Here is a 24,194-nt window from a genome sequence, read left to right on the forward strand (position 1 = left end):
AAAGGATATCGCTTATGATATCCTATGACAAAGAAAGTAATATTCAGCAGGGATGTTACCGTTGATGAATCTACTATGGTAAGTAAGGTAACAGAAGATACCAAACAAAATGAAGGTGCTTCTAAACAGGTGGAGTTTAAGGGAAAATTTATTTTTCCTACACAAGAAGCAGAGGAGGAAACAAATGAACATTACCCTCTAGAAGGAGAGCCTGTAGAGGAGATTCAACCTCAGGAACCTCAACAACAACTTGAATCAATAGCAACCAGCAGGCTAAAAAGAACAATAACGAAACCTGTTCGTCTCATAGAGACGGTTGCTTGTGCAACCTCAATTGTAGCTGATGATGTTCCTACCACTTATAAAGACGCTGTACAAAGTTCAGAAGAAGATAAGTGGAGGATTACCATGAATGATGAAATACAGTCCCTTCATCAGAATCATACATGGAGATTGGTCAATCTCCCGAAGGGAAAGAAAGCAATTGGGTAAATATTATTGCATATCCCCAAAACTTCCCTCAACTGTATCCTCCTTCATATTAAAAACCTCCCGTCGCCTTTTTAATGGTATGTATGATACACTCTCGCAAATTTGTATGTGCCATGTGGCACTCCACATAGTTATTAATTAGCCTAATCAAAAAATAACTGAATTACGTATTTTAAATATTAACCCCAATTTATTAAATGGGTAAATATTATTCACCCGATTAAAACATATAAGAGGTCTGAGGCAAAAAGCATTCAGTAAAATCCCCTTTTCTCTTATCTTTCGATAATGGCTTCTCTTTCTCTCAGGAGCGATTTTCTCCATTAAGTTTCGTTGTGACCTTCATTTTCCCCCAATAACCCTCGATATAATATATCGAGGGTTTTTATGTGGGTTATGTCCCTTGCATTATGAAAACTCCATTGTTCTCATATATCTTGTTCTCCTCCAAATGTATTTCAGAAGCTTGAAGAGAAATTCAATAACAAGAGAGGGAGAATTTCATATGGAACCGGATGGAGAAATGGAAGGGAAAGGTGAAAAATGGAGAAGAAAGGTGGAAAATGAGGAAGGAGGGTGAAATATAATGAAAATGAGAAAAAAATAATAATTAAAAAATACATTTTTTTTTAAAAAAGGGCTAATTAGCAATTAGACACTGCCATGTGGGCTATTTTGATGGATTTTTCTAGCCTTCACGCGCTATTTCACGAGTTATTACACACAATATGCCACATAAGCAGCGGATACGAAGGAGGATATAGTTCAGAGAGTTTTTGGGGACAAGGGATAGTTTAGATAGGGAACTGGTAGTGAATACTAGGGAGGATATAGTTCAGAGGGTTTTTGGGGACAAATGATAGGTTAGATAGGGAACTAGCTGCGGACACGAAGGAGGATATACTGCAATGCCATCTTGCATTGCCGCACATGCTAAGCAGTTGGTTCTGGGTTTCGTTGATCATTTGCAACTATACTCTTGATTAGAGTTAATTCTGATATGCTAGGGAACCACTTCTAGCAGCTTTCCTCATTCAACACTGAGTTGGGTCCAAAACTCAAGATAAAATGTACTTAGAGTTCCTAATTCATATTTCAACCTGTCTGTCTTTAGAGTTCCTAATTCATATTTCAACCTGTCTGTCTGTAAATTCATTAGCATCCCACTACATGGGCAAATATTTACCTGTTTAATTAACTAGGAAAAATCATAACAATCTTATTCTAATGGAGAAGCTGCATACAATTAACACCCTGAATATTCAATCCAAATAACATATATAGGATGAATTATAGATCCGTGAATGCATGGTAAGTTTTTGAATCCATGGCAATAAGTCTTACAGCAGCTATTAGTGCAGCAACAGCAATGCAACTAAAGAAGGCAATATTGAACGAATGCCAGGTTTTTTGAAGAATAAATTTGAGTATATGAAAAGATTGGGCATGAATTTATGCATTCATCAAATCAGAGCAAGAGTCCCAATCTATTATCTTTAACCAGAAAATGGCCTCTTTCTTTTGCCTTTAGACATCTGGTATATAATTTGGGTCACATTGTGTAGGGCCCACTAAAAGGGGAAGCTTTCTCTACTCCCTGGGTTCAGGTCTTGGGTTCAGGTCTTTGATTAAGGCTGGAGAGATCCTACGCTAGTGATAATAGAATGACATTGTTGAGCAAATAGGACGATGATTTGGATCCATATACCCAATGTACAGTGGCACAACTCCTATAGTAAACTGAAAATATAGGGCTTTCACCATGTTGTCAACAACAGTAGCCTGTCACGCAATGGATTATGAGGATCAAATGAAACTGAACAACATATATATAAGTGAAGGTGGAGAATTTTCGTTTCGTTATAAGAATACATATTAGTACTTATTTTTCTTTAAAAAGATGTACCACATCGATCAAACTGTGGCCATCGCGCTAATTACCTGGATCTCTGGGATGATTCCTGTGTTATATACAAAAACAAGATTCGCAGCAGCTCCAATAGTTGAGAAAGTTCTACTTGTTCTGGTTCCTGGAATGCTGTAGTCCCTTGTAGGGGTGCTCATAACAACCCGAAAAATCGAACCAAACCGACCAAAAAAACCGACACTTTCTAGGTTTGGTTTGGTTTTGGTTTTGAATTTTAAAAACCGATCAAATTTAGTTTGGTTTTGGTTTTAATAAAACAATAACCGGAAAAAACCGAACCAAACCGACGATAAAAATAACTATTTAAATATATTATTACACCTATATATATGTATATTTTTATGTAAAGTTTCTAAAATTTTATAGTACATATTAGTCATTTGTATTTTTAGTCTAGTTCTTTGCTTTTATAATAATCTAATTCATTGCTTTTACATTCTAGTTTGATTGGTTGTTTTCTTTTGCTAAATACAAAAATTTATTTCATATTAAAAACAATCGATTCATAATTGAGTACTTAAATATAATTCTACAATTAGGATAATGGTTTTAAACATTTCAAAACATCCACATATTACATATATAGATTGTGACGACTGACGGAAAAAGTATGAGTCGTGTAAACATGATGATAACAATTTTAGATTATTACTTAAAAAAAAATTGAGTGTAAAGGGACATTGTCAATAAAGTCAATTAAGAGTGATTTTCTCATTACCTACTTATTGTGATTGAAAACAAAAGGTCATAACTCGTGGAGAAGCTCCTCTGATTTCAAATTTGTGACCCATTTCGTACAAGTGAATTAATGCTCAAGGAAGAGAGGAATGTGTTGATATTTTGGTTGAGACTGAGAGTTGAGAATGACCTTCACCAAACTCATTTAAAAATAGCTTCTTCTCGCTAAACATTAACAAACTTTGTCGGCAGTTTTTATGAAACAGCTATTTTTTTTTTTAAATTTAATTGTTTGAGGAAAATAAGGACTTAGTGCACTGCCCTCTTCGGGAATAATGAAGCAAGGGTGCTATTTTGCTGATAATTTTACGGAATAAGCCCACAAGTTCTAAAGATACTTTCGGCATGTGCCAAAAATATTTATTTTTTTTTTAAAATTTTATATCTAGTCAAACACCGTCATATAAAATGAAACATATGAAATATTTTTTTTAAAGCTCTGTTCATTTCAGATGACCGAGAATATTGATCGATGACAAAGGTAAGAATTTTTCTGAAATGGTAGAATACTGAAATTGTTACACATGTTGATTGTCAAAAGTCTCACATCGGTGGGTGACAATTTGGGGTTGAGAATTTTTCCAGGCCTAATGTTTAGGATTTAAACACACCTCTCATTTGCCTTCTTATCTTCTTAAGACATTTGTATCTTCTCTCTTTAGTATTATTTCACTTGTATTTTTGGAGTGGAATAAAATATTGATTGTGTTTGAGGAGTAGGCAAAATTAGCCGAACCTCATAAATTCTGGTATTCCTTTTATTGTTGCTTTATTATCTTATTTATTATTTGGTGACTGTTGTGAGCACGTGATTTTTGTTTTCGCGACAATCACTCCAAAAGAAACGAAAATAATAGCAGTTGATCTTGCTGTACAATTTTTGGATTTTACGTGGCATTTTGTTAATTATCTATGATTTTGCCCATTTTATTTTTTATAAAACAAAATACAAAAAAAATGTGTGTGTGTCATGTGTAGTCGAACCATAGTCCGATTATTAAAAGGAAAATTACGAAATATGCATGTTTTGTCCTATTTGTCGCCTTGGTGATTTTTACTTATTTTTAATATTTGATATGGGTGTAAATAATTGTATTAAGTATTTAATTAATGGGGTTTAATTTTGTTTAAATAGGTTTTGTTTTAAAATGAAAAACAATATAAAAATAAAAGAAAAGAGTGCAAAGTTGGACTGAAATCAAGGTTGAGCCTATTCCCATTTAAAATCTGAGGCCCAACTCGAGCCCAAAACCTGTGTTTTGCCCGGTCCAAACCAGCTGACCCTAGGGGCGTCCAAACGACGTAGTTTTGATCTGGTCTGATCTGGGCCGTTGATCTCAGAATGATCAACGGCCAAGATCACATCCCCATACCCGCATACAGACTCGACCCGTTCAACCTCCAACCCAACCCAACCCGTGGCGTTTGAAACGACACCGTTCCCCACTAATTGAAAGATCCTGGCCTTTCATCTCACCTCATCCGACGGCCAGGATCTATTCAATCTTTAACTATATAAATCCAAACTCATACCCCACCCCCTATCCAAACACCCCTGCCTTTAGTTCATCCTCACCACAGGCCATAACCCACAGAACCCTAGCCGCCCCCTTTCCCTTCACCATTAATTCCGGCGGCATGGACGCCGGTGACCCCCACTTTAACACCATAGATGCACCTCACCATCCTGAACCCAAATCCACCAACCACTTAGCTCGAATCCCCTCCTACCTTCTCAAATCTTCATTTGAAGATTCGAGTCGGACCTTGATTTACACCGATCTACCCCAGCTTCACACCAGACAGTCCCCGGACCTCCCTCGTGACCAAACCATGCTTGGTTTGGTCCGAATCTAACCAAGGAAACCCAAAACCCAAATCTGCCCTCTAAGAACCCTAGGAATCCTCATGCCCGGTCTGTGTCCGTTTGAGCCGAGTGATTAGGGTCTAATGGACCTTAATCGAAGTGTTCTCAGTTGAGAACACTTCGATTAAAGTCCGTTCAACCCCAAGAAAGATCTATTCAAATCCAAGCTAAGGTTTTCTGATTTTTCAAAGTTTTAAGGTAATTTTTGTTTTCTTTATCAGTTCGTTTTGTCTGTTGTATTTGAATGTCTATTTATGTGTCCAAATGTTTTGTTTAATTTATGTTTTGAATGTTTATCAACTATTGTTGTCCACTTTTCCCGGACCTCTGTATATGGCCAAGTATTTCTTCATTCACTGATAATGTATGTATTGTGTAAACTGCACGATCAACCGAATTTAAAATGAGTCGATTAATTAGTTCCCAGGTTCATTTTTGTATTAACAGTGCAATCTGAACCCCTTGTTGATACTGTTAGATTTCTGATCATTAGCTTCGACTGTATGTGTTACCATTAGTATAGTCGAGTCGATACACATCGTCAATAAGTTCAAAGCTTTGAATGATAAATAATTTGATTGGTTTTTCTGCTGAAGTCCTACTTAAATCAAATTAGGAATTGAGTATAACTACTTATAGTTGTTGTATTTGAATCAGAAATTTAAGGGTCTGGTCTGTAACTGCAGTCTGAATTGGGGGGCATGTGCACTTGTGCACAACATGTGCATAAAGGCATTTGTTAAGATTAAAATAGTTTGACAGCATATGCTGTCAAATTATATTCTTGCTGCCCCTGGCCTGCTTTTAGTTTAATAAAATGTTAAAAGGGGACTGTCAGGGAATATGATGAGGGGTTCCTAATTTTAAATGTTTGAGTTGGAAAAACAGCTGAAAAGGAATAGGTTCTGAGTTGTTTAAACAGGCTGTGAATAGCCTGATGTTAGGCTATAAAAGGAAAAAGAACTTCCATTAGTTGGACGGGAATTTTGAAAAGAAGAGAGATATAGTGAGAGGGATATCATAGAGAGGCATATACAGACACATAAACAAGAGAGAAAAACGTACAAAAAATCAGAAACTGTTTCTTCCTACTATTGTTTGGGTTTCATTTGTTCAACCTGTTCAATCAATCCTGATTTCTTCCAAGTCTCAACTAAGTCTATTGTTTGGGTTGCATTGTTTGTTCTCCTGGACTTGGTTTTGTCTTGAAGCATTGTTTCTACTGCACTGGGTGTTGCTGTTGTGTTGTTACTACTTGTTCTATCGGCTATAGCTGCACTTTGTTCTGGGATTTGTCCTGTTGTTATCTGCTGTTACTGCTGCTGCGTTTGTTGCCATTGTTACTCTGCTGACTTCCCTTCTTCTTCAACTGTAAACACTTCCAGGTACACACTTCTGAAACCATGTGTTGTTGAAAGCTTGAAGTTTTGAAGCAGAAATAAAGAAATGAATGTTGTTTACTTCACAATGCTTGTGTTCAAAATATAGCCATAGTTTAAATGATAAGTTGGCCTGCATTTGTTTAACTTCAAACTGCAATTGCTCTGTATGAACTAACATACATTCTGATTGAGATGAACCATTAGATAGCATTGTTTGTTAGATCAGACGTATTTTAATGCATATAACCATTGGGTCTTGATTTAGTTATGACATTATAACATAGAATCATGGCAAGCATCTGTATGTATTCTGTCTAGACCTCTGAACTGTCAAATCTGTTGTATTTGATTCCGTTTGACTTCAGGATGAATGTATCCCAAACAAATTCTCATGTTGGTTACGTTAACAGTTCGGCCATGTACGCCAACTCTCTTGTTAGACTACTTGTTCCGATATAGGCTCGATATGGGCTTCGATATAGATTCATTGTTTCGAAATAATGCGACGACTTTTGAGGAAAACTAATAGGCATTTTTAAGTTTAATTAGTAGTAGTTTTCCTAATAAAACAGCCGATTCCACTAATCAAAGCCCAAATAAGCTAGTTTTAAAATTCAAATTTGAAGGTCGTTTAATGTAAGTTTAGTATATGTTATTAGTTTGTTTGCCATCTCCCTTAGCGAATTAACAAGCGTATTCACTCGTTGAAGACAAGTCATGAGGTAACTCTCATAAACAACCAATCACGTAATAATACAAAAATTCGGATTCGGCAAACATATTAAAAATTTAGCCTGTAGTTGCTTAAACAAGTAAATTTGGTATCTTCTTTCTTTTATTTTTAGTGACAAACGTAATAGAAAATATAGTCGCTATAGGTTTATCCTTTAAATAAAATTGAGACGAGCCTCGACAAACAAAAAAAAATGAACAAGCTGCGGGGCCCTCTAAATGTATATACTTAGAATTCGGGACAGGCCGTTTAGCGAATTTTACGGCCTTCCCAAAATAACAATACGTTAGTTGCTTTAGGCGCGACTTAATTAAATTACATTCTTAAATTCGGGTGCACATTGATGTGACCCAAATCCAAATCTCAACGAAGTCTAAATGTGTCGACGACCACGGGTGCATTGATTGTGACGTGGTTCGAGATGCACTTTCACGACGTTGCAATTCTATAAAAATAAAAATGACAATAATAAAAGCGGTTTAAACTTAATAAAAGCACATAAGTCACAACATGTATTTAAATCAGATATTTAGCCATTATAACAATTTAAGCGACCGTGCTAGAACCACGAGATTCGAGGGTGCCTAACACCTTCCCTCGGGTCAACAGAATTCCTCACTTAGAATTTCTGGTTCGTAGACTTCATTTGGAAAAGTCGAAAACATCCTCGATTTGGGATTCAAGATAAACCGGTGACTTGGGACACCAAAAGCCAAACCTTTCCCAAGTGGCGACTCTGAATTAAGTAAACAATCCCATTTCGAATATTGTCACTTAAATTGGAAAAACTCCCCTCGCGCATTTAACCCTTCGGGGCGGGCGCGCAAAAAGGAGGTGTGACAACTGTCATAATTTTTGGTATATAAGTTGTGACTTATTCACATTATATACATTTGGCTTCCGCAACAATTGGTATCAGAGCCAAGGTACTGTCTAAGTATGCTCTGTGGTTGTAACATAGTCTGATCTTCCACATCAGAAAAGATATATCTTGGTAACTGAGTCAAGGTTCTATTTGAGTATGCTCTGTGGTTGCAGCTTAGTCTGATCTTCCACACCAGAAAGGAAATAATTTTGATTTATGTCGTCAGCTATTAAATAATATTTGTGTCAAAGATGGGAGACAATAAACAAGAAGAATCTACATCAAGTGTCAACAATACGTCATCATTGGCATCTTCGCTTATGACAAGAATTGTGTCAAATGAGAAATTTGCGGTAGAAATTTTTGATGGATCAGGACATTTTGGGATGTGGCAAGGCGAGGTTCTAGATGTCCTTTTTCAACAAGGGCTAGATCTTGCTATTGAAGAAAAGAGACCAGATGTTATTGGAGAAGAAGATTGGAGAATTATCAATCGTGTTGCTTGCGGTACCATTCGATCCTACCTTGCTAGAGAGCAGAAATATCCATACACAAAGGAAACTTCTGCAAGTAGATTATGGAAAGCACTGGAGGATAAATTTTTGAAGAAAAACAGTCAAAATAAATTGTACATGAAGAAGAGACTGTTTCACTTTACCTATGTTCCTGGTACCACGATGAATGAACATATCACCAATTTCAATAAGTTGGTCACAGATTTGCAAAATATGGATACAACTTTTGATGATGGTGACTTGGCCTTGATGTTGTTGGCGTCACTTCTTGATGAGTACGAGCACCTTGAAACTACTCTACTCCATGGAAATGATGAAGTTTCTCTCAGAGAAGTTTGTTCGGCTTTGTATAGCTACGAACAAAGAAAGGGAGAAAAACAGAAGGGCGGGGAAGGAGAAGCACTAGTTGTAAGGGGTCGTCCTCAAAATCAAACGAGGACAAAGAAAGGAAGTTCCAAGTCAAGATCCAGACCCAACAAAGATGAATGTGTCTTTTGTCGAGAAAAGGGGCATTGGAAGAAAGACTGTCCGAAGTTGACGAATAAGGCCAAACATAACAATGGAAAGGCCATTATGGATTCAAATGTAGCTGATTGTGATGATTCAGACTTCTCATTAGTTACAACAGAGTCATCAACATCATCAGACATATGGTTAATGGACTCGACTTGTAGCTATCATATGTGTCCCAACAGGGACTGGTTCGTGGATTTTCAAGAAGGAAAATATGGAGTCATCCACACAGCGGACAACAGCCCTCTTACCTCATATGGAATTGGTTCAATACGATTAAGGAACCATGATGGAATGATCAGAACATTAACAGATGTTCGATATGTACCGGATTTGAAGAAGAATCTCATCTCTGTGGGAGCCCTAGAATCAAAAGGGTTCAAAATCATTGCAGAAAATGGAGTGATGAGAGTATGCTCCGGTGCACTAGTGGTAATGAAGGCTAATCAGAATAATAATAATATGTACCGCTATCGTGGAAGTACAGTTATTGGGACAACGACAGTGACATCCAGTGACGACAAAGAGGCAGAAGCAACCAAGCTATGACACATGCGCTTGGGACATGCTGGAGGAAAATCCTTGAAAACTCTATCAGATCAAGGATTGTTAAAAGGAGTAAAGGCTTGCAACTTGGAGTTTTGTGAGCATTGTGTCAAAGGGAAACAGACAAGGTTTAAATTTGGTACAACGATCCATAATACTAGAGGCATTTTAGATTATGTACACTCTGATGTTTGGGGTCCTTCCAAAACACCTTCATTGGGTGGGAAACACTATTTTGTAATCTTTGTTGATGATTTTTCCCAAAGAGTGTGGGTGTATACAATGAAGAGCAAAGATGAAGTGTTGAGAATTTTTCTCAAATGGAAGACGATGGTGGAGAATCAAATAGGCAAGAGGATCAAGTGTATTCGCACGGACAATGGAGGTGAATACAAAAATAATCATTTTAATAAGGTTTGTGAAAATGATGGCATCGTCCGACACTTCACTGTCAGACATACACCACAACAGAATGGAGTAGCAGAACGTATGAACCGAACCTTGCTGGAGAAGGTACGGTGTATGTTGTCCAATGCTGGCTTGGGCAAAGAATTTTGGGTTGAGGCAGTTACATATGCATTTGACAAGAGGGGTTGCTCTGATGGTAAGCAACCTCCACTTCCAACCAAGAGGTTGTGAGTTTGAGTCTCCCCAAGAGCAAGGTGGGAAGTTCTTGGAGGGAAGGATGTCGGGGGTCTATTTGGAAACAGCCTCTCTACCTCATGGTAGGGGTAAGGTCTGCGTACACACTACCCTCCCCAGACCCCACTAAGTGGGATTATACTGGGTTGACAAAGAATTTTGGGCTGAGGCAATTACATATGTATGCCACCTCATTAATTTCTTACCATCTGCTGCTGTTGATGGTAAGACACCATTTGAAAAATGGTATGGAAAGCCTGATGTAGATTATGACTCTTTGCACGTGTTTGGCTCAACTGCATATTATCATGTGACAAAGTCAAAATTGGATCCAAGGGCAAAGAAGGCTATTTTTATGGGAATTACTTCTGGAGTCAAAGGATATCGCTTATGGTGTCCTATAACAAAGAAAGTAATATTCAGCATAGATGTTACCTTTGATGAATCTGCTATGGTAAATAAGGTAACAGAAGATACCAAACAAAATGAAGGTGCTTCTAAACAAGTGGAGTTTGAGGGAAAATTTATTTTTCCTACACAAGAAGCAGATGAGGAAACAAATGAAGATTACCCTTTGGAAGGAGAGCCAATAGAGGAGATTCCAATTCAGTAACCTCAACAACAACTTGAATCAATAGCAACCAGCAGACCAAAAAGAACAATAACGAAACCTGTTCGTCTCATAGAGACGGTTGCTTGTGCAACCTCAATTGTAGCTGGTGATGTTCCTACCACTTATAAAGACGCAGTCCAAAGTTCAGAAGAAGATAAGTGGAGGATTACCATGAATGATGAAATACAGTCCCTTCATCAGAATCATACATGGAGATTGGCCAATCTCCCAAAGGGAAAGAAAGCAATTGGGTGCAAATGGGTATTTGCAAAGAAGGAAGGATTTCCTAACCAAGTAGATGTTCGCTACAAAGCAAGATTGGTGGCCAAAGGATATGCTCAAAAAGAGGGAATTGATTACAATGAAGTGTTTTCTCCAGTTGTAAAACATTCCTCCATTAGAATTATTTTGGCTTTGGTAGCACAGTTGGATTTGGAACTAGTTCAGATGGATGTAAAAACTGCATTTTTATATGGAAACTTGGAGGAGAAAATCTACATGACTCAGCCAGAAGGATTCAAAGTTGTTGGAAAAGAAAATATGGTATGCAAACTTGAAAAATCGTTGTACGGATTGAAACAATCTTCTAGACAATGGTACAAGCGATTTGACGAGTTTATGTTGCGGCAAGGGTACAAGAGAAGCAAATACGATCATTGTGTGTATTTGCGCAAGCTTAAAGATGGTTCCTTTGTATATCTTCTCCTATATGTTGATGATATGTTGATAGCTTCCAAGAATTCGGAAGAAATTGATAAGTTGAAGATTTAACTGAAGAAGGAGTTCGAGATGAAGGATCTGGGTGAGGCAAAGAAAATTCTTGGCATGGAGATAATAAGAGATAGACGTTCAAAGAAACTTTGTTTATCTCAGAAAGAATATTTGAAAAGAATACTACAATGTTTTGGCATAGATGAAAAGACTAAGCCAGTTAGTACTCCACTTGTTCCCCATTTTAAGCTTAGTACTACTATGTCGCCAAAAGATGAAGCTGAACGAGAGTATATGTCAAAGGTACCATACGTAAATGCTGTTGGTAGCTTGATGTATGCAATGGTCTGTACGAGACCTGACATTTCACAAGTTGTTGGACTTATTAGCAGATATATGCATAATCTAGGAAATGAGCATTGTCAAGCTGTGAAGTGGATTCTACGGTATATTCATAATACTGTAGATGTTGGGTTAGTTTTTGAGCATGAATGCAATCAGTCTGTAGTTGGATACTGTGACTTAGATTTTGCGGGTGATCTGGACAAACGAAGATCAACTACTGGTTATGTGTTTACTTTTGCAAAGGCACCAGTTAGTTGGAAGTCTACTTTGCAGTCAACAGTTGCTTTGTCTACAACAGAGGCAGAGTACATGGCTATTACAGAGGCTGTAAAGGAGGCAATTTGGCTTCAAGGATTGCTAAAGGAGCTTGGTGTTGAACAAAAAAGTATCATAATTTTTTGTGATAGTCAAAGTGTTATTCAATTAGCGAAGAACCAAGTTTATCATGCAAGGACGAAGCACATTGATGTTCGGTATCATTTTGTACGAGAAATCATAGAAGAAGGTGGAGTCACGGTAAAGAAAATTCATACTACAGAGAATCCTGCTGATATGCTGACAAAGGTGGTGACTGCGGTCAAGTTTCAACATTGTTTGGATTTGATCAACATTGTTGAACACTGAAGATTGAAGATGAAGACACAACTAAAATTTGTTATTGAGAGAAAATTGAAGATGTGGAATTTTGCCAAGGTGGAGATTTGTTGATTGTCAAAAGTCCCACATCGGTGGGTAACAATTTGGGGTTGGGAATTTTTCCCTATAAAAGGAGGCCTAATGTTTAGGATTTAAACACACCTCTCATTTGCCTTCTTATCTTCTTAAGATATGTGTATCTTCTCTCTTTAGTATTATTTTACTTGTATTTTTGGAGTGGAATAAAATATTGGTTGTGTCCGAGGAGTAGGCAAAATTAGCCGAACCTCATAAATTCTGGTGTTCCTTTTATTGTTGCTTTATTGTCTTATTTATTATTTGGTGGCTGTCATAATTTTTGGTATAGAAGTTGTGACTTATTCACACTATATACATTTGGCTTCCGCAACAACACATACGTACATTAAACTAACCATTTGTATTGGGCTAAATACAAAGTTTATACAATTGCACATCAATTCATGTCACTCTAGAAAGATATTCGATGAGCAATATATTGTCATTTAATAGCCAGAGATAAGAAGTTTATATCATAAAATAACACAAACAGTCATATTCTATTCCCTTTGACCTTGGATATTGAGATTTCCCTGGTTGAGTTTGTAGCCTGTTGTCTGCGTAGAGTGATTATTAGCTTGCTGTCGATACAAAGCTGCCATGTTGTTGAAGTACTCCATGTCCATTGGCTGTCGACATAGTAACCATATAATAAAACGTAAAACGAAGATTGTAAATCACAATAAAATCTTCTCAAAACTAGAATATAAAAACTATGTTAATTTTTTGAACATTCCATGCATCTAATTAAAAGCTTATATAAGTTGTTAAAAAGATCTCACGTCTAATTAGGGAGTACTTAATTATATAATATTAAGTTTTTATTGACCCTTGTAGTACTGCCCTTCCTCGAACCTTGCGCATAGCGGGAACTTAGTGCACTGGGCTAACTTTTTTTTAATTATGTAATATGTGATCAGGCACTGAGGTGTGAGAGGTTGGCCATGGAGAGTTTGAGGAGGGGTCGAGGTAGGCCTAAGAAGCACTAGGAAGAAGTGATTAGGCAGGACATGACGTTGCTTCAGTTCACTGAGGACATGACAATTGGTAGGAGGGTGTGGAGGTCGATGATTTAAGGTAGAAGGTTAGTAGGTAGTTTATAGTGTTCACCGATAGGCTTAGTAGCATGCATTTCCCTTCACATTCTTTGAATTTTATTACGGTATGTGGTTTTGTTCGCCTCAGGTATTGTATTCCGTGTTGCTATTATTGGATACTGTTTTCCTTCCTTTCTTCCCTCTTCTTCTTCCTGCCCTTCCTGAGGCGAGAGTCTATTGGAAACAACCTCTCTACCTGCATTAGTTAAGGGTAAGGTGTGCATACAGACTATCCTCCCAGACCCCACATGTTGGGATCAAACTGGATTTGTTGTTGTATGTAATATGTGATCAATATGCCCCTCATGCGGTTCTGAGCCTTTTCATGGGCCAAACATGATGAATTTCCTGTTCAATGACGATAAGATTCTTGTATATGCTAATAAATAATTAACCACCTTTGTAGAAAATATCTCGTCCAAACATTTAAATTATTAGTGAGAACACACTATTAATTTTGATTTATACTATGTCTCAACTTGTATTGATGATCTTCTAATTACTTTGCTTGATCTATACTAATTAACAATAACAATCAAGAAGTAATTAGACTGCTTACTTGCGTTGGAAAAGCGCTATAGGGGGGCGGTGTAACAGCAGTTGTCGCCCTGCCGACAGTATTAGCTTGTGCAGCGGAAGGAATAGCTGGTGCTGCAGGCATGGCAAAGGCTGGTGGGATGAATGGATTAGTGGGATTGGCGATCGGATTTGTATGAATGAGGGGATGCGTTGTAAGAGACTGATGAGCAGCAGCAGCAGCAGCGCGAGCTAAAGCAGTCATGTCAAACATTCCCATGCCCATGCCAAGACCAACGCCCATGCCCATTCTTGCTAGTAATGACATCTGAATATGTTGATGCATTCCGAGCGGCATCATCATTTGTGGCGCCATGTTTCTTACACTGTTCATCAACTGAACTTGTGCTTGTAGCTGCTTTAAGTAGTTTATTACCTCATCAAGCATTGATGCTTTATCTGTCTGCACTATTCAACATTAGTTGTATCAAAATTTGGGCAGCTGGGCTCAATTTAATGTTCACTACTGTTATATATAACGCACCTTACTTGCATTTGGTACCAACCGCTGCAGAGCTTTCATCTTTTGGTTAATTCTATCTCGACGTCTCTGTACCAAACAATAAAACAACAATATGCTATTAGTACGTAGCTATGTTCATGTAAGACCTGTATTTAGGTGGAGTAATTAATGCAAAGTATATATGTATGTACCCGCTCTGACTGATTATGAACAACTGCTGCTCGGCTGCGTCTTGATGAGTTGGATCTTTTTGTTTCATGTTCTTCCTCCTTGTTTTCCTACCACAAGCGAAATTCGATTTGCAATCAAATTTACATGACATATTCTCCTGAAGCAGATCCAGGATTTTAATCTTATGGTTTCCGAATTTTAGAACGGCGATTTCAAGTGTTGATAACTGGGTTTTAAACTTAATTTTCTTTTTATGTTTAATGAATTTCTTAATACAATTAAATTGTTAGAACAAAAATTATTGGATTCAGCCAAACACGTATCCGGGCTACTAGCTCCGCCCTTGATATTCTCTTTAAAGGTAGATATATTAATATGGTACAAGAAGATGTTAGTAGAATTTGCTTACCGAGCCACCATCATGACAAGCAGAATCCTCGTCACAACTGGTTTTGGATTTAATACTACGAGAAGATTCATCAAATGAAGGCCATGTCACCATATTGGTGTCATTCTCCCTACAGAACGTTGCGCTGGCACTTGCACATGCGCTAAGTTCTGCATATTCATCTTCTCCTACTAATTTTCCACCATATTTAGGGTCAGATTCTGATCTCATCCTCTTTTTAGCCAACACTGTTGCTCCTCCAGGAGGAGCCGCCATTTGATGTTGGGAACTCTCGCCCCATTTTCCTACACACATCCCGATTTTCAGATTCTGATTCTGGTCATAATTTTGAATTGAAGTCTGATTAATTTGCCCGTGGTATGTTGCTTGATGCACGATAGATTCTAATGTATCGCCGGCTCTTCCCAATGTTGGTTTTGTTTGGGACATGGAGAGGATACCACCAACTCCATGCCGGTTTTCCCATGTCAGCTCTGCAACTTTTTCACACTTGGACCTGAAATTTTTTGCTTATATTAAGCATGTAATTAATCGTCAAGAAAATGTAACCAGTGGAAAGCATATAATTAAACAACAAGAGGATGTAATCGGTGGCGGAGGCCGGATTTCCGCTAACGGGTTGAAAAAAGAAAAAAAAAGTTAAAGAATTTGTAGCTAGTGGGGAATTGAACCCTTAGAAAGGTTTTGAACCCCTTGACCACTAAGCTACGCTTTTGGACTATGTCAAGGTGATTCAAAATATAATATATAAAGGTAAAAAATAGATTTTGCCTTATATATACAATGTAATTTTTCGGCACAAAAATCCATCCTGGATGTAACAATATTGCTAGGAATATTTACTGAATGTTTTCCCAAGCACACTACACGTAAATCAAGAAAAGAATAAAGGGCAATCCGGTGTATAAAGTATCCCGCATTCACGTGGTGTCTAGGGTCACACCCTAAGAGCTGTGATGTAAACATTCTACTCTAAAGCAAGCATTAGTGCCTGTTTCTACAGCTTGGACATGTAATGAAGGATGAATTGAAAGCAGCACAAACTCGTCCAAGTTGTACGTAGTTCCAGTTTCCTTTTTTTTTTTGTCGGCTGAATTCACTGAACTTGAAAATATTGATCAAAGAGTGAATTTGATAGGAAGAAAGAAGCTGGAAAAGAAGCTCAAGAAAACTGTTCTAATTAAGAATTGAAGGGTAATTAAGGGAGCATATATACATGGGCATAAAATGATTAATCTGATTCTGCTGATTATGCACGTGAGGGTATTTGTTAGGCTCTTCTGCTTCTACTGCTTGTTCTTGTCTTTGGTGCCTTGGATTCCAAGTTGGTACCGTACAATGACTCATGATGATTCCTTTGATTGAGTCTATTCCTTTTTTTTCTGTGCGAGAATGAATTTGGGCTTCAGTTTTAAGTTTGGCTTCCCTTTCTCTTTATATAATATAAAATAAAAAAAAATTGTTTTCTGGTCCCCTTTTGGATTGTCACATTCAGCTGAATAATTACTGAATAGTACACAACATGTGACAGAGCAAGAAAGCCTGGATTTCAAATGGATATGTTTTGGCTTCTTCTAAATACTCCTCCTATCTCTCTATATATGATCTAGGTGACAATTGTGTAGTTCTGCTTGTGTTCTTTAAGGGGTCGTTTGGTTCTAGTCTGAAATATTCAGGGTTAAATAATCACAGGATTATAATTCTGAGATTATTATCCTACATCCAATGTGTAGCTAAAACCAAGTTTTCTTGGTACAAAAACTTAAACCAGTATTAGCTAATACCTCATAACGGGTCAAGCATGGGATAAATACAATTCGAAATTTTATCTGAGATTAGTATCTTATCCCAATAATCAAACAACCCCCAGGCAAAAAGACATAATCTACCAACCAAATTATACAGCTGCAGTACCAGTAATAATTTTCCTCTTATTACCTTCGCTGCAATCAAGATTTCTTGAAGTTAGCTAGGTGGGGTTACAAGTACTCAATGCGATTAGATTTCTAGTGTCTCATTGTTTTTGGACCTACATAAATAATTAAACAATATACAGAAAGTACAAATATTCCTCCACCACAAGTTATTGTGGTGGATCCGTCAAAATTTAATGTTACAATAACCTGCTAGGATGGCCTTACAACTCTTGAGATCATGCCTTCAATCTTGGGACAGTTTGTTTATTGAGATATTCCTCAAGAAAATATGGTTTTAAGGCGTTACATTCTCTTTTGCGTAACGTGTGTTGATGCAAAATCGTCGCTAGGATACTATGGATGTCAAAGATGTGACGAATATTGGGTGTTCAAACTAAGTCCCACATTAGTAGTTAAAAATATTGAGAACATATATAAAATATAGAAATACTCTTAATTGTGTGAGACCGTCTAGAAAAAATACACGAGCTTGGCTCAAAACAGACAATATATTACACCATATTAGTCGTGTCTTTGGGATGATTGAGCCCACCATTTCAAGAGTGCTATAGCAGCAAGTAGACAAGGACACTAATTAATTTGATATATTTAGTTAATTGGCCTTAATTTCCGCTAGAGAAACATGATAGAAAACTAATTTGTTGAAGAGTTGGGGGGTGGGGGACCGAAGTTTTATCTGTCCACTTGAATACATACTCCCCAGTAGGCCGTATTACTACAGTCAAACCTCTATATAACAACCTCATTTGTATCGAATATTTATGGATATTATAGCGAAGTGCTGTTATATAAAACATATATTGTAACATAACATAAAAATTGGTTCCGAAAAATCTTGACTTTTATAGCGAAATGTTGTGATAGAAAGGTTTGACTATACAGTTGCGAAGTAGTGATGGCTGAGAAGCTGTGGATTTCGGCTGCTCTGACTTATGACCAAACAACTATCCAAATAAGCTTTTGACTGTATTTCTATGAAGCTTCAATCATTTAGATGTCATCTCCACCCCATACTTGGCTCCAAAATTCTAGCCTGGAAATCCTCTATCCTTTTCCATAGCCAGGCATTATAGTATTAAATTCCTGCATCAGTTGCCCAACACGTGGATCTTGTTATGCCTCACCACTTTTGATATATATCTCCTGTGGAGATTGGACGTCTCCTCTATGCTCATGTCTTGTCGCTCTCCTCACTGATTTCTTGCAAACGATGTAAAGATCTCAGCATTTAAAATTGAGAAGTTTTTGTCATTTCCTTATCAAATTTAAGTGCTTGAGTTCAAGGGTTAGTTATACTTTGTTTAATTTTTACTCAAACTAACTCATCATTGATAAAAGTAGTGACAATTATTTAGTTACGAATATGAAAAGGGTAAGAATGTTATAAGAGAACCAAAAATCAGTAATTCAGGAGATTAAGTTGACCTTGATTAATTATTTAGTTTTGTCGCCCAGGAAATTAAACTAACTTTTAATCTTAATATTATATGAAAATAATTCATTCAAGCCACAGGTTTGAGACCATGAGGATATAAGAAGAGGAATATCAGAGAACATCTCCATTGCTTCAATTTTTAGGTAATTGACAAGGCTATTCAAAGGATAAGGCATCACTGTACTGCAGGAATATTATGAGTAAATATATACATTAATAGTGTAAAAAAATCTTTATATAATCATGTTAGCTATAATGTAATTACTAATAAATTTACATAATAAGTATTAATAGGGCGGTAACCAAGGGCCGATTTAGGCCTAAAATAAGGCACCTAAACTCATGGTCTCTTTTTGTCAAACTAGGTATTTTATGTTGGCACCCATACTTAGTGGCGGATCCAGAATTTATATCAAGGGGTGTCAAAATATAAATAATTAGATACATAGAAAAGTCAAGGGGCGTCAATGTATAGTAAATATACATGAAATAAAAAAATTTATCTAGCAAAATAATGTAATTTGCCGGCAAAGAGGTGTCGCTTGACACCCCTTGCTTTAATGTGGCTCCGCCACTGCCCATACTCCAAAAAAATTGAGTGGTGCACTTGGTTCAAAGCTACCTTGAAGAACATGGATAAATTCCTACAAAAATACTAGATTCGTCTCTGAATATAAGTTAATAAAACTAATAATTAACTAACCGCTATAAGTCAATGACGATGGTGTAGAAGTTATTTATACTGTCATAAAACTAAGGGAAATTCCTTCCTTGGTAGCAAATAGAGAAAGATTCTAAAGGTTGCGTTACATGTATTAGCATTTCTCATATTCGGAAACAATGGCAAATATGTCGACATCCAATCACTTGCCAGCTTAGACACCAAAGAGATCAAACAGTTTTGACTTACCGCCATATCTTGCTTTTCCTTTATTACTATTACGTTCTGTCCTTACATCGTAAAAGTCAGGGTTAAGCTATAGAACTAGATACGTAAGAGAAAGTGCGGAGAAGGTACCTAGGGGACCAAACAGTGGCCGAGGCAGGATTTTTGCTAAGAGGATTCGAAAAAGAAAAAAAGTTCAATAAAATTATAGCTAATGAGAATTGATACAATAATGTCACAAAGATTTTGAACCCCCTTGACCACTAAACTATACTTTTGTGTTATGTCAAAAGGATTCAAAACATAATATATAAAGGTAAAAAATAGATTTTACCTTATATATGTAATTTTTCGGCGAAAGGGGTGAACTCCTTCCGCCCCCTAAATCCGCCCCTGCCAGGAAGGAACAGAGACTCTCTGTAAGTTAGCGTACACCCTTGTGGTTCAAACTTGTCAAATAGATTAGCAACATTTTGTCATCAAGTGCAAATTTGGCTGAAAATTTCATATAGCTAGGGGATCCTGCGTATTTAGGCTGGTCCTGTGTCCCTACTATGTCAATTTTGCAACTTGTTTCTGTAGTAGCATCACGCTGCATTGGCTATATTTTGAATGTTTTTTGGGTACAGAAACCAAAATTACCACAATTTTGTGCGTGTGCTTAGATTTAGTCTTGTGAAGGGTATGTCAGGTGGGCACCTAATAATTAATTCCAGAATTGGATTATTTTTTGTTTTCACACTTCATCTTTCCAATCATGTTTCTTGGAGCGGTATGGGAAAGATTCTTATCTCCAGTTTCCATATGATCCGTTGCTATTAACATGTTTTACCTATTGATAATTAGAGGTCGAAAATAGCTGCAAGTCTAGTCTTAATTATTGGATGTAATCAAGAATCTCTGCTTGTTCTGATAATATATGTTGAATTATGTGAACATTAATCTAAAAACTTAAATTGCGTAACGCTCCTATATGCTGACTTCTGGAGAAGCAAAATTCCTATTGTTATTTTCTCCTAGACTCCTTTTTTTTTGGTTTTCCGTCCAGTGTCCGGTACCCACATTGGGGCCCGACTAAATCCAGATTCGCGCCGGGAAGTCCCACATTAGGGGTAAAGCGCTCCCTAACAAAGGTGATTCCATACCCACGGGCTCAAACCCGAGACCTCTGGTTAAGGATGAAGGAGCACTTACCACTCCGTCAACCCTTGTTGGTTATTTTCTCCTAGACTCACCTAGTAGATATAATGATAATGGTGACATTATGTTTGACTTAGCTGGTCTGTTACATGTTATAGGGGTTGTCAATAGACAAAACTGGGGCTGATGTGGACTCTGCATCCTCATTAGAATACAAAGTCTATCAAATGAGAATGACAAGTTCAGAGCTTGAATAGAGTTATCAAATGAAGTTAACGAATGTCAACTGAAGCTGGAGATGACGAAATAATAGCACTGTTTGTCACTTCGTCATTTCACTTGGCACAACCTTTGAATTTGCTTTGGTTACTTGTATTTGCTGAAGTGAAATTCATTACACTTTCTGCTTTATAATGAAATTCTTGTTTGCAAATTGATCATTGGCAGGGGGAGTTGTGATTGTTAATTTGTTATTGCAGCTGAAGTTTTACGATTCAGCACATATGGCATTCCAACCAGGGGCGGATTTAGGGGGCGGAAGGAGTTCGCCCGAATCCCCTTCGCCGAAAAATTACAACAACAACAACAACAACGACCCAGTATAATTCCACAAGTGGGGTCTGGGGAGGGGAATATGTACGCAGACCTTACCCCTACCCCGAAGGGTAGCGAGGCTGTTTCCAGGAGACCTTACATTGTATATATAAGGCAAAATTTGTTGTTTACCTCTATATATTAAGTTTTGAACCCCTGTAACACAGCCCAAAAGTGTAGTTTAATGGTCAAGGGGTTCAAAATCTACATAAGGTCATGGGTTCAATTCCCACTAGCTACAAAAATAATTTTGAACCCTTTCGTGGAGATCCCGCCTCCGCCACCGAATTTCCAATACCAGCTATTGGAAATTCTGAAGCGAAGTTAGCCTAGTAACTCTAGCAATACCAGCTATTGAAATGAAGTGCTTTAAGTTGGAAATTCTGCTTGTTTCTCTTGAAAGGCAAGCTTGCTCAAGTATAATATGCTCAAGATGCTATTTTTTTTTCCAGAAAACATCATGAGAATATTTTTCACAAGGCTCTTTGAATATAAAGTTGAGCAGAACTAAAGAAGAAATTGTCATTCGATATGGCATAAGGAGGGGAATCGGCTACCTTTCCTCTTACATCAAAAGTTCCATTTTGCTGCCTCCAATGTTGCTACAAACTCAAATTCATATGCACATTTTTCCCAAAGTGAAGCTGCTAATTTAGAACTTAGAAGCAATTACTTGATTTCTCTTTTCTCATGTATAAAGGCTCTCTTGGACTTCCTGCTTTAGTGTTAGGTTACTAACAGTTAAAGATAGAACAATATGCCCTGCCTCATCTGTGATTGTTCAGAATCCTCCTCCTTGCCAACATAGTTAGAATAGCTTATCCAAAAAAAAAAGGATTTGTTATCTTTTTTTGTTGGTCACAGCGTGCTTCCATTTCACTTCATTTACTTTAACTTAGTTATGGTTAGACACCATGTTGTTAAGTCCTTAGTCGTTAACTAAGTACACGTGTGACACTTGATAACTCGCTCACGATCTTGCACAACTTACTTATGTTCTTGCTATGCCAAGTCAGCCTTATTACACTCAAGATCGCTAAGAGAATGTTAGAAAGAATACAAGAGAGTTGTTAAAGGAAGCTTTGTATTAGAGAGAACTTGAATTGTTTGCTTGATGAATTACAAATGAATGCCCCCCTTTATATACTAGTCTCCTAGGGGCTAGTATGTAAATATGAATTGTTAAACAAGTCCCTAATATTTACAAGAAAAAAGCTTTCTCTAGAATTCTCTACATGCCTAGAAGATTCCAAGGACTTTCTTAGAAAATCCATAGGGATCTAGGGTCTTCCAAAGGAAATGTCCATACTTCTCTAGAATCTTCTCATAAATGCTAGCCTTCTTCCTATGTAAGCTTCCACATGGCATTAATATATGCCAAATGGTGCCTATGTGGCATGGTGATATGGCGGGTTATCACATTCTCCCCAACCTAATATTGCAATGACTGCGGCGCAATGTTTTGTTGCATAAACTCTCGGATCTTATCTTTGAATTGCCATAAGTCTTCATAACATTCCCACGTGGCCTCCTCTGGTGATTAGCCCTTCCAATGGACGAGGAACATAGCGGTGGCTTTCTGCCCTTGTTTTCTCCTGGCTTGGTAATCAACGATAGCCTCAATCTCCCGATCATGCGAGGCGGTGAGAGTAATAGGCACTCGACTTGATTGGCCCCTACTCGGATCATCCTTGTCTTTATGATATAGCTTAAGCATACTGGCATGGAAGATAGAGTAGATCTGAAGATACGATGGCATGTCAAGCTTATATGAGATCTTGCCTACCTTAGCAATGATCTTAAATGGTTCCTCATACTTGCGAATCAGATTTTGATGCATGCCTCGTATTGCCTTGAATTGTCTCGGGTTAAACTTCACCATGACCATGTCCTCAACTCTATAGTCTGTGGGACGCTGCTTACGGTCCGCAAACTTCTTCATCTTCTTAGCAGCCTTGACCAAGTAGGACTTAGCAGTGTCAAGTTGCTCATTCTATCATTTATCCATATGATAAGCTCCCAAACTCTTTTCCTCGAATGCGGCTGGTAATGAATGTAGAGTTTGTGGTTGTTGGCATATTGTTGATACCCAATTTTTTTCTATATATTTTTATAGACATATATAATTTAGAAATAGCATATATATGCATATATAAGCATGCACATGATTTTTATAATTTTTCTATAATTTTAAAGGCTTTAAAATGATTTAATTCTTCCCCTTTTACTTATAAAATTTTCAATAATTATCCTTCAAATTATTGTTGTGGTAATTTAGCCATATAAATCCTATATTTATGCCAAAATAGTACTTAAGTATTTTTAGTGCATTTTTATAATTGCATTTGCATTTTTAAAACTAATTTGCATATATTTTGCAATATTAGCCCTATTAATATATAATAACATTTATATGTATAAAATGATCTTCTATATTTTTAAAATGTTAAATATCTATTTTAAATCATTTTAATACATGAAATTGTTTTTTAGAAATTATCTATTATTTATTATAAATTATATAGGGTCAAATTGGCTGTTTAAAACTTAGCCAAATTATATTTCAATTTTAGCCTAATTTTAACCCAACATCCAACCCAATTCTTAATTAAATTACTCGACCCAGACCCTAAATGAACCTACCCGACCCAGAACCCATTAGATCATGGTCGTTGATCTGAAAGATCAACGGCCAGTATTTGTTCTTTCCTTTTTAATTCCAAACGACCCCCTAACCCTAATCACTTCTCTACATCCGCCACCCTAAAATCCTCTCTGCTCTCAAAACACTCTCAACCTAACCCTAATTTTTAATCGCCAACCTCCCATCTCCGACCATCTCCGGTGACCTCTCATCGTCTCTTAAGCTTCCAATGGCTTCTC

General features: G+C 37.2%; 1 protein-coding gene across 3 annotated transcripts; it reads right to left on the reverse strand.

The window, feature by feature from the left end:
* Positions 1-12,945: 12,945 nt before the first annotated feature.
* LOC107793344 (transcription factor UNE10) lies at positions 12,946-16,739 on the reverse strand. Of its 3 annotated transcripts, none has more exons than XM_016615671.2 (6): positions 16,536-16,739; positions 15,320-15,815; positions 14,931-15,017; positions 14,761-14,826; positions 14,260-14,679; positions 12,946-13,232 (listed from the first exon to the last, which is right to left on the reverse strand). In XM_016615671.2, the coding sequence occupies exons 1-6, from the start codon at positions 16,664-16,666 to the stop codon at positions 13,104-13,106; spliced, it is 1,329 nt and encodes a 442-aa protein (XP_016471157.1). In that variant the 5' UTR covers positions 16,667-16,739; the 3' UTR covers positions 12,946-13,103. The 3 variants fall into 3 exon arrangements, with proteins under 3 accessions (XP_016471157.1, XP_016471160.1, XP_016471159.1); XM_016615674.2 differs by lacking the exon at positions 16,536-16,739 and adding an exon at positions 16,364-16,528; XM_016615673.2 differs by lacking the exon at positions 16,536-16,739 and adding an exon at positions 16,311-16,528.
* Between the last annotated feature and the right edge of the window lie 7,455 nt (positions 16,740-24,194).

The sequence above is a fragment of the Nicotiana tabacum genome, chromosome 6 (assembly GCF_000715075.1).
Source record: "Nicotiana tabacum cultivar K326 chromosome 6, ASM71507v2, whole genome shotgun sequence".
NCBI lineage: Eukaryota > Viridiplantae > Streptophyta > Magnoliopsida > Solanales > Solanaceae > Nicotiana > Nicotiana tabacum.

Coding starts and splice junctions, on each gene's coding strand:
- LOC107793344 (XM_016615671.2), bottom strand. CDS start 16,666: ATGAGTCATTGTACGGTACCAACTTGGAATCCAAGGCACCAAAGACAA. Junction 15,816..16,535: donor ATTAATCATTTTATGCCCAT/GTATATATGCTC, acceptor AAAAAATTTCAG/GTCCAAGTGTGAAAAAGTTG. Junction 15,018..15,319: donor CTTGTCATGATGGTGGCTCG/GTAAGCAAATTC, acceptor CGCTTGTGGTAG/GAAAACAAGGAGGAAGAACA.